General features: G+C 35.7%; 1 protein-coding gene across 11 annotated transcripts in view; it reads right to left on the bottom strand.

Annotated features, from left to right (window-relative positions):
- Window positions 1-18,157, bottom strand: part of DENND1A (DENN domain containing 1A) — a 213,369-nt gene that overhangs the window by 42,110 nt on the left and 153,102 nt on the right. For 9 of the 11 annotated variants that reach the window (XM_075772403.1, XM_075772402.1, XM_075772394.1 and 6 more), the window contains 5 exons: window positions 7,558-7,659; window positions 6,924-7,011; window positions 6,274-6,314; window positions 4,456-4,527; window positions 3,325-3,381 (listed from right to left, as the gene is read on the bottom strand). In XM_075772403.1, the coding sequence (XP_075628518.1) occupies window positions 3,325-3,381; window positions 4,456-4,527; window positions 6,274-6,314; window positions 6,924-7,011; window positions 7,558-7,659 (360 nt within the window). The remainder of the gene's footprint in view (window positions 1-3,324; window positions 3,382-4,455; window positions 4,528-6,273; window positions 6,315-6,923; window positions 7,012-7,557; window positions 7,660-18,157) is intronic. The other 2 variants (XM_075772395.1, XM_075772396.1) reach the window with 1 other exon arrangement.

Consider the following 18,157-nt stretch of genomic DNA (forward strand, 5'->3'; position numbering starts at 1 on the left):
GACTTTTTAAATGAAAAGAAAGTGTAATTTAAGGACATTATTAAGAACAAAAACATCTTTTGCCTGAGGAAAAAAAGATACTGTATGGATTACTGGAAAAAGAGAATGACAATGATCTATCACGCTCCATAATTATCTCCATATACGAACAGTATTTCCCCTAACAACTGTCTGTTCAGGTGAAATCTTTACTACCTATTTATTTTAAAGGAGGACTTCAGAGAATGAGTAAGATATATATTTACAGACATGTAAAGTTTACCCTGTAAACTGAATAAGATTTTCTTCTGTTTAAATATGCATTAGTAATTTTTCTAGGGACCCTTTTTTAATGGAATACAAATATTGACTATTAGAAGAGCAAAAAGCACATTCCAGAACATCTAGAAGGATTCTTCAGGTTATTTTATAAACCTTTAAATGACTTGTTTCTAGCTGTACTGATAATAAAGCACTGACAACAGCCCATTGATAACAGACATTACCTAGAGCCACACAGGGCTCTAGTAAGTAAAATAATGTTGAATATATTAACGCCAAGTGCCCAACCATTTATACAAATTGTCTTATCCAGAAGCTTTCAGTAAGTTACATTCTCCTTACTGAAAGTTGAGGACGGTACCATTCATATTCCTCCTTCTTCCTAATTCTATGTAGTTAAGCTTCAAACGAGCCGATAACAGAGTGACTTGACCACCATGGTCCATTTGTGTAACGGAAAAAGCAGCCTTTGCCAAAAAAAAAAAAAAAAAAAAAAAAAAGAAAAAGAAAAAAGGGGGGGAGAAAAATAAAAGAAAGAAAAAGAAAAAAGTACTGTATCAGATATAAAATAAAGCTACCATGCTGTATCTATTAACAATTATTTGCTATCACTCATAAGAATCCTCTGAAAACTATTTCTGTTGCTTTGAAATACTGTACCACAAATGAACAAGGGATGGAAATAGAGCCCCATTCAATCTCCACTATCATATTAAAGAAGGACCTTACACACACCACAGTGACCTCTCAACAGGTCAATCCTGCATTTCCCATTTGCAATTCAAACCCAAGACTGGAGCAGACCAAGGGCAAAATGGGCTCTTGATTATATTTAAGAGGTCACCATTGCTATGCAGAGTTGTAGGAAGCAGACCTCTAGCTTTATTGCATTTTTAAATTCTATCTTGTGCAGAACTGCTCATATTTGGTAGCGAAAACTGGAAAAGGGATGTTTATATTTGACTTTTCCTTACCAGTGGCCTGCATACCTTTTGTATTAATAATGGAAAATAATATGTTAAAATGCAGTGGATAGTAAGTTCAGTTTAAAAATAACCTTAGGTTATCCTCAGAAGATGAAAGACTAGCCTCCCAAATTTGGCAAAAAGTAAGTATTTAACGATGCCAGAATTTCAAACAGTTAATGCTTGCACATACTAGTAAGTAAATACATGAAAAATACAATAATCTCACATGAAAACTGGTGAGGATGCACTAATTGACTTGCCAACAGAGCAGGGCAGACATTTAGATTAAAAATAATATGAGGGTGGCCAAAACAATTTTTGTTATTTTTATCACTTTAAACAGAGCAATACCTCTTTTTAGGGTTATCTTCGTATCTGGCATTCAAAATGGAGAAGAGGATGGGATAGAAAAGAACAGACTTAATGAAAAAAGGAGAGGTAGAGCAGTATGTGTCAACTACTCAGAAATCTTTTAAGCTTTTGTAAAAGCATATGTTGAACAATCATGTTTAACCATCTTACAGAAATGCCACGTAATAAGGAAGGTGAAACAAAATTGGGCCATTTATTTGTAAATGTTATGTGTGTGTTTAAAAAGAATGCTTGCTGCTTGGAGTACTAGGAAGACAACAATAACATTAAAACAAAGCAATGAATGAATGAGACATTTCTCAGCCTTTTATACAAATGTCACAGAATAGCATACAATTATATTAGCATTTAAAATACAGGAAAACAATCTGGTCACTTTACACAGCTCCAACTGCTTTAGAAATGCACATGAGAAGGCCAAATATTTTATTATTCATGAAGGTTATGTCCAGAAGTGAAACACATGGAATTACATAAAAAATTCCATGTACAAGGAAACCGCTTAGTGTTTCTAATATTTTCATATTATACCTAAAGTTGTCATATATAAAGTAGTAAGTATAATAAGTAAATAATAAAAAATTAAAATAAAATAATAAATAAATAAAATAATAATAAAATGAAATAGCATTAAAAGCATCTGAAGCAACTTGATCTTCCTCAAAAATCTCTAGCAATCTGTTTGCTTAGAGAGCAAACAGCATTTCAACTGTACAGGTAGTTAATTGCATCAGTTCATAACCTGGCTGCAGAATAATCCCTTTGTATTAACATTTTGTTGACATGTTCAGCTAGATTTCTGTTTGTGCAATAGGAACACATTTGTAGCTCTACCTTAGGATGATGGTTTAGAAATTTAGAGAAGAAATTTACTGAGATAGCACAGATTTAAAAAAAAAAAAAACACCCCAAACTATTATGCAACAAATTGAATAAAAATTTCTGATTTTTCAGTTCTATTGGCAAATTAGCTATTGTGTTTTCCCAAAAGGCTCTAATAGCTCTGCTTCACAGAATATATAGAATATCTGAAATAAACCTAAGGCAGAGTTAACCATTCATTCATAAGGTATGTATCAATATGACCATGCTTCTGGCTTAAAAGGAGCAATTAGTACTGGATAACACATTGTTCAAAGACAATTCAGCATTCTTGGAATTGTACTGTTTACAAACAAGCAAAGACAGATTTGGAAAACAACAGTTTGAGTATTTTTTTCTGCAATAATTCAAATTTGAAATGAACGCCAACTCTAATTTCATTCTTTTATGTCTAAACTTAGCAGTAGACACTCACAAAACATATAAATCCCTTTCCCAATGACCAACACTATACTATTTTCTCTGAGAGATTACTGTAGAATAACAACAATTTGCCTTTTGCAAAAAGTTCACTGCCCTGACTGTAGGAAAGATCTCCCAGTTCACATAAAGTCCCCTTCCGCAATGCCCCCGCACAAAGGACAGAAGAGGAACCACTCCAAATAGAACACTCAATTTTCTGGCTTTTGTGGGTTTAAGTCAGCGCCTTAATGTATTTGAAGACAGTTTTTTTGTGTGTGAATATTTATAACAGTGTGAAAAATCCGGGACAGCTGGTAATGCATTTTGAAGTGTGCTAACAACACTGTATCAAACAGCTTCCTATTGATCACATAATGCTTTTTGTGGCTAAGTATTTCATACATGGTACTTATACATTTTGAATAAGAACTTCAAGTACCTTTTGCTTCAAGCGGTTTTTCACTTCTTTTATTCCCATTTTTGCATGATCTTTTGCCTGCATGAAAAATTAATTTAAGTTAAAATTCCCTTCTATTTCCAGCAGTGACTACACTTCATTTCAGTGCAAGATTTACCTTCTCTAGTTACTAAAAATGGCAAGGAAAAAATTCTAACAGGATATGGAAAGCATATTAAAATAAATAGAAAGCTAAAAAGACCCCAAACAAACAAAAAACACCATCTCCCCACCCCCTTCAAAAATTTTGTTTTTTCTGTTTTGATGCCATAGACATCTTTCTGCATTTCACACCCTCGGTCTTCCCCTCTAAGTATTTATCTCTGCTATAAGTTAACAATCAACAGTAAGCCTGCAAACTTTATCCTTGCAGCACTCTGGATGCCAGTTCCATTTAGTAGAGCTAATCTCATCCTACTCATCTCTCTCAAGGTGGGAGAAGGCAGGAGAAAATGAAAGTTTGAATAGTTATCTCAATGCTTTCTGTAGCATTATTTCTTCAAATTGAGCATGTAAGAAATCCTCACCTGCTTCTGTGTTATTTCTCTTGCACAGAGAAACTGGCAGCCACACATGATACCACAGTAACATACTAGCTGTTTGTTAGCAGAACTGAAAACATTCTCATTTAAAGAATAACTCAGTAAGTTGGGGTCTAAATAAGCAGGTATAAGAAATCTCTAGGGAAAATTAATTGACATTTAGAAAAGATGGAAACAATTTGGAAAATGAGAGGATTCCCTTATTTCGATGAAGCTGCAAGCAGAGAAACCTGAGGTAACAATGATTTCCAACAGAGTAATGATGAGATGGTAGAGCTGCTTAGTAGAGCATATAGGCACTATTTACCAGAAATAGTTCTATGTAATAAATAGAATTTATCATCTATACTTTCAAAAGAAATCACAAGTTCCCCTTCTCCTTTGCATTTCAATTATGTTTAAATTTCAAAATGACTTTTCCTTTTAAATTTGAAATTTAGATGAATGTGTATTTTAAGTAATTTTGTGAGTCCAATAAAAATGAATGTAAGTCTCGAGTTTCATTTGAAAGGTTAAAACAGAACTGTAATTAGACTCTTATCTCAGTAGTAAGCCAGTACTTGATACTTACAAACTTATAGACAGTCTTCATGGCAGGGTTAGCCTTGGTCTTTACTGTATTTAAAATGGCTCCACTTCCTTTCTACAATTATAGTAACAATAGAATAAATTTTATCAAAGCTCTTCAAAGCAAACAGCAATCTAAAATCCACCATTCTTAACTTAAAATAACAAAGCATTAGCTATGCTTATTAGCAGAGCTGAGTATGAAAATGGTAAATTTAAAGAAAAAGAATACAAGTAAAACCGTATGAAATGTTTCTCTGTGGTTTTCCAGAGGAATGCCCATTCTGTTTAATACAGCAGTTTTCAGATGAAAAACGTCAGTATCTCCTAATACCAAGAGCCCTTGTCTTATAGGTCGTCTCATAAACCAGTGTTCTATGACTCTTCCGCTCGCCCTCAAGGGTCTCCTGTCCATTGCTTAAAATCCTAAACAAGTTTAAGACAAAAGGATCCTACTGAATGCTCAATGTCTGGGGCAGAAAATTCAGTTTCAGGAAAGCCTGTACATTCAATCTGAAGAAGATCTTTTTTTATTTTCCTTCTCATGATTCTACAATGCTATTTATCAAAAGCATGCTGCCTTTTTAAGATCTAAGTAGTTGATAAAGGGATAAATTGAGGGAAAATGAAATCTAACTACAGTCATAAACATTAATTTTAGAAAAGCTGAATTGCATGTGGTGAACATAATAAAAGTTATAAGACAGTAATATGTCAGACAGAATAATCTGTTCACCTAGTCAGTGTTTTATACATCTTCCACACACCATTGACTACTGCTGTACAGTATCTTCTTTGATAAATATAGGAGATGGGTAAAATCCAAGGAATAAAATCTTAGATAATTTTGTATTTTCTTATTTCAGTGCAAAATGATATTTCCAGAGATCAGACACAATCAGATACAAATAGTTGTAAGATTGACTACTTCTGTTACTGATTGACAATTAATCTTCAACAAAAATTATAAACTGTTGAATTTAATTACATGTATTTTTATATTCACTGTCAGCCATTCCCCTTTCTTGCAATTTTACAATTACTTGTTATCCTATGTATATATATATATTTACCTATCCTAACTATATGATGAGATTTTTTGCATTACTGTTATAGAATATGTTTAATTCAAAATTATCAAGATAATATTGAGCCCAGCATTTTGCATAGGGAACACAATTCCATTCATAACCAAGACAATAGGCAAATGGAATGCTGCAAAAAATTCTGTCAGAAAACAATTCAATCTTTCCTACTGAGTCATACCCATAAACCAGAAATATTTTACTTTTCAATACATCACATTTTATGCATCAAAAAAGACTTTTAAAATCTGCTATAATAACATATTATGCTCTAAAAGTATTTAAATTTTTAATTTATACAACTACAGCACTAAAGCAAAGAGATCCAAAAACATCCCAGTGCTGTCCCCATGCAGCACTTCACACCAGTTAGCTTTATAAGGAGTTTTTTGTTGTGTCAATGTTCTCTTTTGTTTCCTTTTCTATTAAAAGGAAAGAAAAACCACATTATTTTCTAAAATGACAATAACTTATTTCCAGCTCTCTCCAAGACGTTAAAAGTGGGATTCAAAATTTGAAAATTCCTATGGTGATTTTTTTGTGTGCATTTTTTCTTTGGTTTTTACTTCATCTGAAGAGCACATTAGTTTCTCACACTAAACTCAAGTTGGTCACAGCTAAACACTGCAGGAAACAGGTCAGTCATGTTCCTGATGACAGAGGTTAACAGCCATACGGAACTGTACAATGCTCCGGTAAGAATTACAATGTCTGTTGGGAGAATATTGTGTTCTTACCCTCACTGTAGAGAGCCACTGGTGGTACAATTTGTCGCTACCTAAAGAGAATCACAAAAACAAACAAACTGTAACTCTCTGCCAAATAGGAAACAAGCTAGAAATGTGAAGTGTTAGCACTTACTGGTTCTAGGAGCATGAACAGTACAGAAACAGAACAGGACAACCATCCTTTTCTTCAATGAAACAGAATAGCAAAAAATTGACGAGGTATCTACAATTTTTCTTTTACCTGCTAAGAGGCATTTCTATTTTATCTGAGTTGTCTTTCAGACATTTGAGAACACTGAGATGTTTTTTGTTGGGTTTTTTTTTTTTTTTTTAAGATTGCTAAAGAAATTTGAGGTGGTTCTGGGTAAAGCCAAGGTTTTTCAGTATCCTCCATTGCAAGAACCCATCTAGTTGTACTTTAGCCAAGTGGTAAAGCTGAGGTTTTGTAAGAATGAACAGACCTTATTCAGACTACAACACATTACTCAAAGTTGTTGACAGAGGAAATAAAAAAAATTTAAGACACTTCAACCTCCAGGGATCATTGCAGCCTCACCTATTCAGGTGTGTAACCGCAATGACTCGTTACATCATGATGGCCCACAAACATTAAGTCAAGAGCAGTGTCTGAAATTACTTTAAAATACTGTATTTCTTACCTGCATATTCTCCCATATTTATCTCCTCTTCAAAAACATCACTGAAGCCTTCTCCAGAGTTCAGAAGATCCAGGCGTCCATCAATGAACTACATCAATGTTAAAAGAGAGCATAAACAAATCAACCATCCCATCTTTTATCTTTTCAGAAAGACTTTATTCTGCATTTGCTAGAATAACCCCAATGGTCTTATCAAGAAGAGACTCTAAATAGAATGAAAATAGAACCAAAACTGGCAAAGTGTTTACAAGCACAAAAAGGTGTGCTGCTTCACTGAAAAATCAGCATTCATGTGTCTGTCTATACATAGATGGTTTCAGCTTCCCTGACGCAGTAATATCATGTTTACAGTAACATGCTTTCAGTACAAAGTTTACAGCAGATATATGGGGTCTAGGTGTGCTCAGATCAAAACTGAGCAGAGACACCTTTAGGGGAAAAAACATACACCTCTTAAAATATAGAAAGCCTTGAATCTGAAAAAAGCCAGCAAGGAGGAATTAAGGTGCTGCCAAGTACATGAATTTTCCTCATTATGTGGCTGACAGATCAGGGAATACAGAAACAGCTCTCAAATAAACCCAGTTGTATTGTTAAGGAATCTGCTTCTACATTAGAGCAATTAAGCCAGTACCTGCTTAAAGAGCTGGAGCTGAATGGCATTCTGGAGAAACTGCCTCATGACAGCAGAACGATGGGACACAAATGTTTCTTCACAAAAAGTGATGGGTTCACCCTGTAGAGTTCAGAGCATTAAACACTGAAAAAGCTTTGTCTGAATCCATTTGAATCCACTGTCTCTGTCTTATCTACTTCCCTTCCAAAATAAATAGATAAATAAAGTAGGTCTTACATAACATTGAGTAAACTGTAGTTTACTTCCAGGTTTCAATCATGTGACAGAAACAGGTTGCAAACTGGCAAATTGTGTATCATCAAAATAAAACACATCTGCTTTATGCACATTTTGCTAATGCTGGTGAAGGAACTTTCATCATCCAAAAAAGTAATTTTCCTTAATGTCCTCAAAATATGACACACGGTCATCTGAATGTTCTATGTTCTGCTTATCTGCCTGAGCAGACCCAGCCAGTTAACCTGCACAAACAAGTCAGGAATGGCTACTCTGTTCTCTCCACAGTTCAGAAAGATTAGACTTTCATATATTGAATGAGTGAAATTTCCCTTTTTCACAACCTTGTTGGCAAAAGACAGAAATTGTTTTGCAGCTCTACTTTTATCTTATTTTAATGAGTTATGTTAATGCTGAAGTCTGCCGTGCATCTGCCATAAGGGCACAAATTTCCTCCACGCTTAAATCTACAAATACTCAATGTAGCAAGCAAATATATTTATTGAATTAAAAAAAAAGAAAGTAACAATGATAAAATTATACTGATGTATAATTAATATGGAGGCTTTTTCATACTCATATTAAAATATATTTGGACTTTTCATCTGTTGAGTGTTTAAAATCAGTATTAGACAGCAAAACCCCTTAAAGCACTCCCTTTAAATGGGTGGTACCATTCCTTTTCTGAAAGCTTTTTCTATTAGCAATCTCATTTGCCATTGGCTGTGTAAAGTCAGGATAACAGGGCCACTAAAAAGACTGCGCTCAAAAAAACCCCCATGCCGCAGCATTGCTTGAGCATATTGGGTTTTCCCCATCATTTTATGTTGGGAGCCACCATGTGGCCCCAGGACTTCTTAAACCTATCCCTAAAGGGATACTAAATCCTTAAAACTATGTCGGGCAAACTGAGGTGACACCCACATTTCTTAAAATCCACAGGTATTCACCTTTTTCCCCTGAGTTCCCAATCAATCAAATTACTCATTGATACATTTCCTACTGAGGGCTGGTGCTACCCCAAAGCTCATCAACCTGATGGCTGATATTCACTGCTGATTGCCTGTGCTTTGACATAACTGACCCTGCTGGTGTAACCAAAGGGTGAAAACAGTTACATCAGTTTTTAACACAATTTATGAGGAAAGCAAAGGAACTATTTGGCTTCAAATAATCAGATTGCAGTAACAAAATTGTTCCTGGCCCCCAATGAATTGGAATCGCCAAGATGATACACCATGTACCTCAGCTCTAACCCAGCAGCCAATACATGCCAGAGGTCACAGATTGTTCTTAACATCAGGAAAAGGATCAATTGCAAGTGACTGTCTAAGCACAGGATAGGTCTCTTTCAACGAGGGAAGAAGTCATTCTTTTAGGATAGTTTCTGTCAGCCTTTCCTTGGGCCTATGAATTTCCATGGGTTTGGAAAAGAAAGCAGATTTCTTATGTGTCAACTGTAGCTTCAGGATAATTAATTTTAAAGATAATAACCTGTCTTTGATTTACTCTAGCAGGTATTTACAGGGAAAAACAAAACCACTACAGTCTTTCTGGGCAAGAAGCATGAGTGTGAAAAAATACTTTTTATTTTTCCCCATTGTGGCTTTGCTCTCATCAGGATAAAGAATCACAAGGCACTTCTTTTCAAAGTAAACAAAGGAATAATGTTTGGAGAAACAGGTCTGGCTGGTATGTAAGACACTGGCGATACTTTCCATGACACACTGACTACTGCCATGACAAAGGTTCTGTCTCAAAAATCAAGGTATGTACTGTCTGAAAGGTTTTAATACATTTAAATGATTAACAGCTGATCATGCATTCATGTTAGTAGATGGCAAAGAGGGACAGAAATTCTGCATGACATGCAAGTGTCAAAACAAGACTTTGAGCAAGAGGTAACCTGGCAAATGGAAAAAGCCATTAGCTGATTTTGAGATGGGACTGACAATTTGGACTAACATAAGCTCCCCATGCAAGAACTTAATATATTATATTCAGCTGTTGCCATCCCACTTGAGATTTGTTTAAACTCTTTCTCAGGTACCAGGAAGTAAAAGTCAGGATTCTACAGAGCACTACAATTAATAAGAGAAAATCTTAGGAAATCGCAAATGCATCTGTTAGTACAGAAACTGTAGTGACAGACGCTTTTCAAGCAGGGCCTAGGCAACGTCTACTTGACCAGTATGAAAAAGGGTTTCCCATCAAATTCAGCTACCAGAACATAATAAAGGATGCCTGACATATATTTGTGTCTGACATAGATACAATCTGGAATGTGAAAAGAGCTGGGAGGAATACACAAAGAAACATGTAGATTAGTCCATGATCAGAGAAGTTGTTCGCCAGAGGAATATTTAGCTTTCATTTAATCCTTGCTTACAAAACACTTCAAAGGAAACAACCAACAGTTCCTATAATCTATGAGAATCCACACTTTCTCCCATGGCCAGAGAATCATAGAATAGTTTGGGTTGGAAGGGACCTTTAAAGAGTATGAACATTGTGGAAAGAACTGCACCCTGTCAAACAGAAGCTTCCTCTACTCCACTGTACATCCAGCACAATGACAGCAGCTTCTCCTCTCACAATGCAGCTATATACCATTCCTATAAACACACATATTGCAGCTGGGGGAGCTCAGTAGTATTATAGTCTTAACACACTTCCTTCCCCAAAGTACTAATGATTGAGTTTGTTCATTAGGTTGATTAGACCTTTTGACTTCTTAAGAGCCAATTCAGGCTCAACTGCTGCTAGATGATAGGAAAAACTTTAATCATCAAGGTCAAGCGTGAGCTTTTCGGCTTAGAATGCATTAGTACCTTCTATCCTCCATGACCTCCAGAAGGGTGAACACACTGTTGCTAACCCCCATCCACAGCTTCATTACAAAAAGACAAGATGGACAATAAGACCATTTTCTTGACAGATTTAGTTAACTGCAAATTATAAAGCTAATCAGCTATGCTTTTACTGACAGATGACATTATACATGAGGGGACATGCTAAGAACTGCAGATATTTTGTGAAATGAATGGTCTTGCTCACATGTAAAACAATTGTAATGACTTGTCCTGATAAACCCATCAACTCCTAAACTTGCTGTTTCCAACAATTAAAATTCAGGCCTTGATTCGTCAACACCTTAAATATTCATTATTCCCCTCTCCAACTATAAATGCATAACAGAAGCTAAGATATGGCATTGCAAATGCTCTAAATGTGTGCGCAATGCAACTCTATAAGCAATCGGATTTGATCTGTAACATTAATCACATATATTTCAAGATTGGATCACAAAATTATTTTTAATACAAAAAGGTACTCATTTTAAAGACATTTAATCTGCAATCTCCACACAAGAGAAGTAACTTTCAAATATAAGACTAAGAATTAAGACTCCCTGATGCATTGAAAAAATAGGTGCCTTTTCTTTATGTCTTTGCAAATCTCCCTTTATATGAATATTTTATATTCATATGGCATAATGAAGTTCATCAGGGCAGTGCTGCTATCTCATGACCCCTTAAAAAGCTGAAAAGTTTCAGCCCACATCTGATCTGTTGGCAGCCCTGTTTTTAAATTGGAATTCTGTTACATTCTAAAATAATGTTTAAAACTACTTAAGGCTGCAAGTAAAAAATGAAAGGAGAGTCTAGGACCTATTTCCGACTGTTCTAGAGTTTCATGAAACCTTCTGTTATATTTTAAGAAGCCATAAAGCAAATTGAAATATAAAGCCTGATTTTGATTAGCTATGCTGTAAAAAATTTCACCATGATCCCCCATCTTTCAAGGAAATCATTTTTCCTCAGAAAGAAAAACTTTCTTTCAGAAGAGGGTACAGGACCTCGTACAGACAGTTATAGTCAGTGAGAAAAGTATCATATCTGAATTGTCCGACTTACCACACCAGCAGACAGGCCAGCTAGCTGGTTATGGCAATAGCTTTCACAGTGAATATAAAAGACTAAAAATACGTGGGACAGAAGACAGCATAGATTAGAGAAGGACTTGGAGGAAGGGACAGAGGCAAACACGAATGATACGTCTGGCAAGACACACAGGTGCTAAGGTAACTCGTGGAAGTCTAACTATTCCCACTTCTGCAAGAGATGAGATACCAAAGTGTGCATCTGGACAATGGGGCTTTAACGCCAGCATGTGAAAACATTAGGATAATAAAGACGGGGTTCAAATTAGGTCAACAGTGTTTTGCTTTGCACAAGCAAAGATTTCACAAAACTTGATTCTAAGGGTAAAAAATAAAAACAAAAAACAACCCCCCCAAAAAACCCCACCATAAAAACCAACCCAAACCTGAAGACTTTTAGGATTGTCTAAATAAAGTTATGCCATGGAAGATTTATGTAATCTCTTCTGTGCTATCATGGTCAGCATGTGGTGCAGGGTAATGAATTTTGTGCTGCTGTATGCATGCCTTTAAACCATGTAGGTGCTCTTTCAGAGCCTCTCTAATAAACACACAAGCCATTAGAGCTGCTCTGTAAACCACCCACGAAATGAAAAAATGTGGGTGGAATTTAAAGGTGCAGAACAAGATGACAATCTGACAATCCACAAGCTCTAAGTCTAGTGTCACTATACTATGCAGCAAAACCCCAAATATACTGCAAGAACAACAACATGCACGAGATTCATATATCACTGTTTTATTATTACCAAGATGTTGCAAATAACCACATCCTTTACTAAAATTGGTTATGTTGCAAATGATAAAGTAAAGCTTGTAGGGATATTCTAGGAATCATCATCCTTAATTCCATCCAGAATTGTAATAAAACTAAGACAGGAGAATGATCTTACTGATCTGGATATATATGTCAATGTCAGGTACAACAGCAACCCAAGGCAAGCAACTGCTCTGCAGAACTTTCCAGAATTGTGATTACAATGTCAAGGAAAGATTAGCTTATCACAGCTGAAGAAGGATCATCAGTCAGCCAGCAGGATTCCATAAAGAAAATCTGAAATTGGTGACAGACACCTGATAGGACATCAACTCATTCAGCTTGCAATTGCAACAACAAATAACCTCCCCATAACTAGTACATACGTTCAGCACAAGAAAGCTCTTTGCATCTGCCTCAGTCATAATGGAATCAAGAAAGCATAGATCAAATACTATGCATTAAGCAAATGATACCATAGCTTTATTAGCATTTCAAGATGCTGCTCAGGAACAAAGAAATCATATGCTCAGAAATTTGACTACACTTCTAAAGAAAACGAAATTAAGACTGTTCAAAAAGAGATTACCAGTTCTGATAAATTAGCATTGCTAAGGGTAATCTTGAAAAGCATTTAAAAACCACGTGTTTCCCAACACAGGCTGCACTGTCCAAACACTTACTGTCTCATGTAAATGTCCATTTCCATTACCAGTCAAATTTCAGACTTTTTTTCATGTTCCTTACTAGAGTATATAACCTCTGGTAGAGATACATTAAGAGTGAATATCCCTACCTCTATTTTTTAAAAAAATAGATTTACAGTATCTATACCTTTTATAGATACTTTTAATAAGATTTACAGTATCAAACAAAATTGGCCATTTCTCTAAATTCTCAACCGTTGCAATTGCTGGTGAATTCAATTTCTGACAGCTGTCATTCTTCTGCATGTAATCTGGTAACTCCTGTAGTAAGTTGTAATAATCACTGAAGGAGAAATAAAAGGGAGGAAGGTGATTGCAAGTCAGTCAAATCACTGACACCAATCATAACACTTAATCACATCAACATCCCCTTCAAAATGTCATGTGTCCAAACCTAGCTTGTACCTGCTGTGGATCATGGGTATACGCACATGCAGCTGGCTGAATTCAGCTCCACAGGCATTGCCATCACAAAGAGCTCGGGAGCTTTCTTTTCCAAAGCATTCCTTGCTTTGGAAGGCAAATCACATGAGGTGAGACAGGCATGTTCTGCAGTGCACAGAATAACTTAACATGCTTCCCCAAACTCCTCACTTGGACATGACTGAAGAGTCACAGAAGCGTTTTGTCTGCTTGTACTATGAAGATTTAGAGCACACCTTGCACTAACAAGGGGAAATAGGATGAGCTTGCAAAAATATAGAGTTGCTTGTGCTTACTGGCCACAACCCAGTTTTCTCACGGAGATATTGGAAGTTAATAAATTTCAAAATTTTACCCTGTAATTCTTACATAATTCCCTTTACAAAACTAGATAGCAACTGGAGCTCTGAGTTAGACTATAGGAAAAAAAAAAAAAAAAAGCAGACTCATATCAACAAATAGAATCTCAACCAAAACCCAAATAGAAGTAAAGCATGCTCAGCAAGGATATGTATCTGTTTCCTACAGCCACTGAAGATATCACTAACATTTACCACCAGGCTGCCAAATAGCATGAAGCAATTCAAACACACAACTCGGCTTTAAATGTGAAATTATAATATGCAAATATTCAGACTTCAACAAAACCTTTTTAACATTGTAATTAGAACTCTATGGCCTGTGCTTCTTTTAGGACCCTAGTAATACATGTATTATTATAACGTAATGCATTATTAAGCTGCAATAAATTCTACAACATCCGAAATGCCTTAGATAAAAAAACCTTAGGTGTATTAAAGTTACTATGAAACTTTTATAGAAAAAATACAAATAAGATTTATTTGCATTAAAACATTGTAAGAAAACCAGCTCAGATGCTGACAACTTCAGCGAAAGTTCAACACCACCCCTTTACACATTATGTGAGATGGTAATATCCAACACTAGTACAGAATCTGACAAACGTTGCACAAAACCAAATAAAAGCTGAAATAATGAAAAATGTGTAACTGGAAAAAATTTACATTACATAGCGATGTTTTTGCTTCTCCTTTCAAACTCGTTTAGTTTATTAGGATACCTAGCATTTTCATGTTAGACCAAGTAAAATGACACATGCTCATATTCACAAATAATGAAACTACTTTACCGAAATAGAGCAAGCCATCTTTCAAAGTGTTTATATGGCTAATTCAAGCCATTGCCTGCCCTGATTTCTGAATCATCTACATCAGCCAGCCGTTTTCTATCCCTAAGCAACTGATAAAGCCTCGTGTCTCTAGAACTCAAGCAACAAACCTGGAAGATAAAGTGCAAAGAAGCCAGCAAGAAAGCATTTAGGGCTGGGGAAAAAAAAATATGGAAAAAAAAAAAATATCACCATTTCACAGATCAAGAATAGAGGCATGAAAATAATAAGTAACTTGTACACGGTCACAAAAGTCTCTGGCAGAGCCAAGGAAAAGACCCGAAATTTCTTTAATGCCTGTTCAGTACCTTAAATACAAGGCTATTCTTCCTCTTTCTACTTGATATTGTGTCAATGCATGAGTGTAGGTGTTGAAAGACTAACAAAAGAAAAGTAATAGTATGGTATTATGAGCTGAGAAACCTAATCTTTATCAGATACAGCAAATCTCTATGATGCTGCCTGCACTAGGAACTCTCTCTTTGTCCTGAATATGCTTTAAATTACTGGTATAATGTGTACTGTATATTGTTCCACTCTTATATTTATTCCACAAAAACCCCTGTGGCCTGCATGCGATTTTATCATTAGCTGGCAAGGTAATTTCAGGGCCTAGTTCTGCAATCATTCCATGAGCAATACTCCCATTGAAGCTACTATGTTCTGCATGCAAAGCAGCTACCAATTCAGGTTCCCTATAATAAAAAGGCCTCTTTCTATCTTAACTATTGTGGAACATTAGTGACAATAGAAAAAAAGGAGAAAAATTACAGTGCAATTCTTTATATGAGTTATTTTATACTATGACAAAATATAAAAGTATGCTTGGAAACACAATCTACACAAAGTATTTCCTATGACATAAATGACAAGCTTTTCTTTTGTTTCATTTATTAAAACCCAATAGAATACAAAATATTTTGTTAAAATAGGAAAAAATCTCTGCAAAAACAATAAATGATTGGCCAAGATTTAGAAATTACCAATATGCCTAGAGGTCACAAATGTTATTATTTTGCTTTCTTTTGATTTCTTAGATACATGTAAAAAGCCAAAACTTACAATCAATGAAGCTTCCGGGATTCACCCAAGTAAATACGTTGAAAACATGTTTTTGTGCAAGATGTATACAACTCCTTTGTATCGTGATCCCAAACCCACATTGAACAGCTATTTTCAAGATGGAAATATTTTAATGTAATATTTAGATACCAATATAGATGCAGAATAAACTGGTTTTAACTTCACTAAAGCAATGAGAGAGAAGCTTTAGTCATAAAGGTAGGTCATAAAATCCCACTCTCTTAGCTAAGTAACAAAAATCTCATCTCTCTAAATAAAATGGATATAATGGAATTGAACTTTAAATTTTCACTGAGTTAGAGACATCTAATCTCTGGTAGATATACTAATGCACAAGATACAAGATAACATGATATGCAATGCCACCTCCTTCATAAAATATCTGGCAAAGTAAATGCTATTACTGTAATAGAACTCAACAGAACTCATTGAGGTTTGATTTGTCATCATGTTACACCACTTGATAATGTGGTGTGGAAGCCTTAACTACTGCCATGAAAAAACACAGCTAGAAAAGTCATCACTTTAGAGGAGGAACTTATCATGTCCCCTGAGAGAGGTAATCAAAGACAGTGGATTAGGAACACTGGAAAAAGGTTTTGTTCCTTTCTGTTCGATTCATGTAACGGTCTCTGGGGAAACCTAAGTGGTCAATGATTAATATATAAATGTATAGACACGTATGCTTGCTATGGTTATTTATCATATACGTGGGATTATAAATCAGTAACTTACGTCACTAGACTCTTAAAGATGCAACAGCATCCATTCCTGGGAATAACTGGAACTTGCCACACCAAAGACACTTGCCTCTATATTGCTCATTAGGGACCATTAGAACATTATATCTCTGCCCAAACAAATTCTGGAAAAGAACTAAGAAATCAAGTCCACAACTGCTCAAGGTGCTTCTTCTCACAGGTGGAAAAAAAAGCAAATTAAAACATTTCCCTTTAGCAAATAAATGAGAACTCTTCATTCTCCCTTTACCATTTTTTCAATCTTTCTTTGTCAGAAAGAGGCTCAGATTCTACCACAAGAGAAGGCAAGACAGAGAAAAAGCCACATTAGTATAATCACAAAAACTGTGTTACTTTTCAATTACTTTTAACAGAGTTCCTCAATCATTGGCACTAAAAGAAGCCTTTTACCCCCATTTCACAATAGGTTGAGGATCCTGCCATATTAGAAATTATCATTTTTTGTAAGTTGAGTTTGATTTTATTTCCCCAGGCTCTCCTCTACAACATCTCACTTCTTGCAGTTTTTATTCAAACCCTTTAAATAAAAAAGAAAAAAAAAAAGGAAAGAAAAAAAAGAGAAAACAGAAATCCCACCTCTGAGAGACTGAGAACAGTGTGTCTTGCAAGCATTTATTTCAAGATACGTAATCTGTCTCAGTCCCCCAATTCCTTCCTGATATATTCATAAAGAGAAAGTTGCATCCAGTGTGAGGATGAAAAAAAGCAGGTTTTTCCTTTCACCACTTCCCCCTCAGGTTTTGCTCAATCCATGATGAAGCTACTGAAGGGAATTTGTTCTACATTCCTGCAAACCTACAGCTCACACACACTGGCACTGAGCTTTGCAGCAAGTGGAATTATTTAGTGTTTGGCCACATGACTCCTCCCAACTCCCGTTATATCAGCTACACATTTTTGACACAGAATCCATGCAAAATTTCTTAACTCTTTTATAAGGGAGAAAAAAATGCCATCTAATTAGACCACATGTGCAGAGAAGCATCTGGCTCGGAGCACAGCAGTTTACACAGTTCCTTGAGTTGTCGTGGAGACAAGCACATGACCCGCTCAGAGCTGAAACTCTGGGGCACGGATCCAGATGCACTTCTAACATATTCTGACAGAGAGCAGATGGGCAGATATTTGCTGGGCCAAAAATGCCAGCTCTGCTCCCCTCCAGACCCACACGCCCTCAACGGTAATTTTTATCTTGTAAAAGTCCTTCTCATCTGCCCTGGAACCTCAGGCTTTCTCACCTAGGAAACAGAACTAAATCTGCCGAGATTTCCATCAGAAGACTCCGCTTCGATCCCATTTATGTCACAGTTATAAGGAGCGCTAATGATTGACAACACACTATCCAAATATTTGAAAAATCACTCATTTTGATGCTTTATTTTGGCATTCAATTCAAATAGCATCCATGGAAAAATGCACAGGAATTTCTGTGATTCACACGGTGCATTACTACATCTTGGCTGGTGAGGCTTGATGCTGTTTTAATTACTAATAAAGTAAAACAAACTTTGCTCTACA

Source organism: Balearica regulorum, chromosome 20 (genome assembly GCF_011004875.1).
Source record: "Balearica regulorum gibbericeps isolate bBalReg1 chromosome 20, bBalReg1.pri, whole genome shotgun sequence".
Classification (NCBI taxonomy): Eukaryota; Metazoa; Chordata; class Aves; order Gruiformes; family Gruidae; genus Balearica; species Balearica regulorum.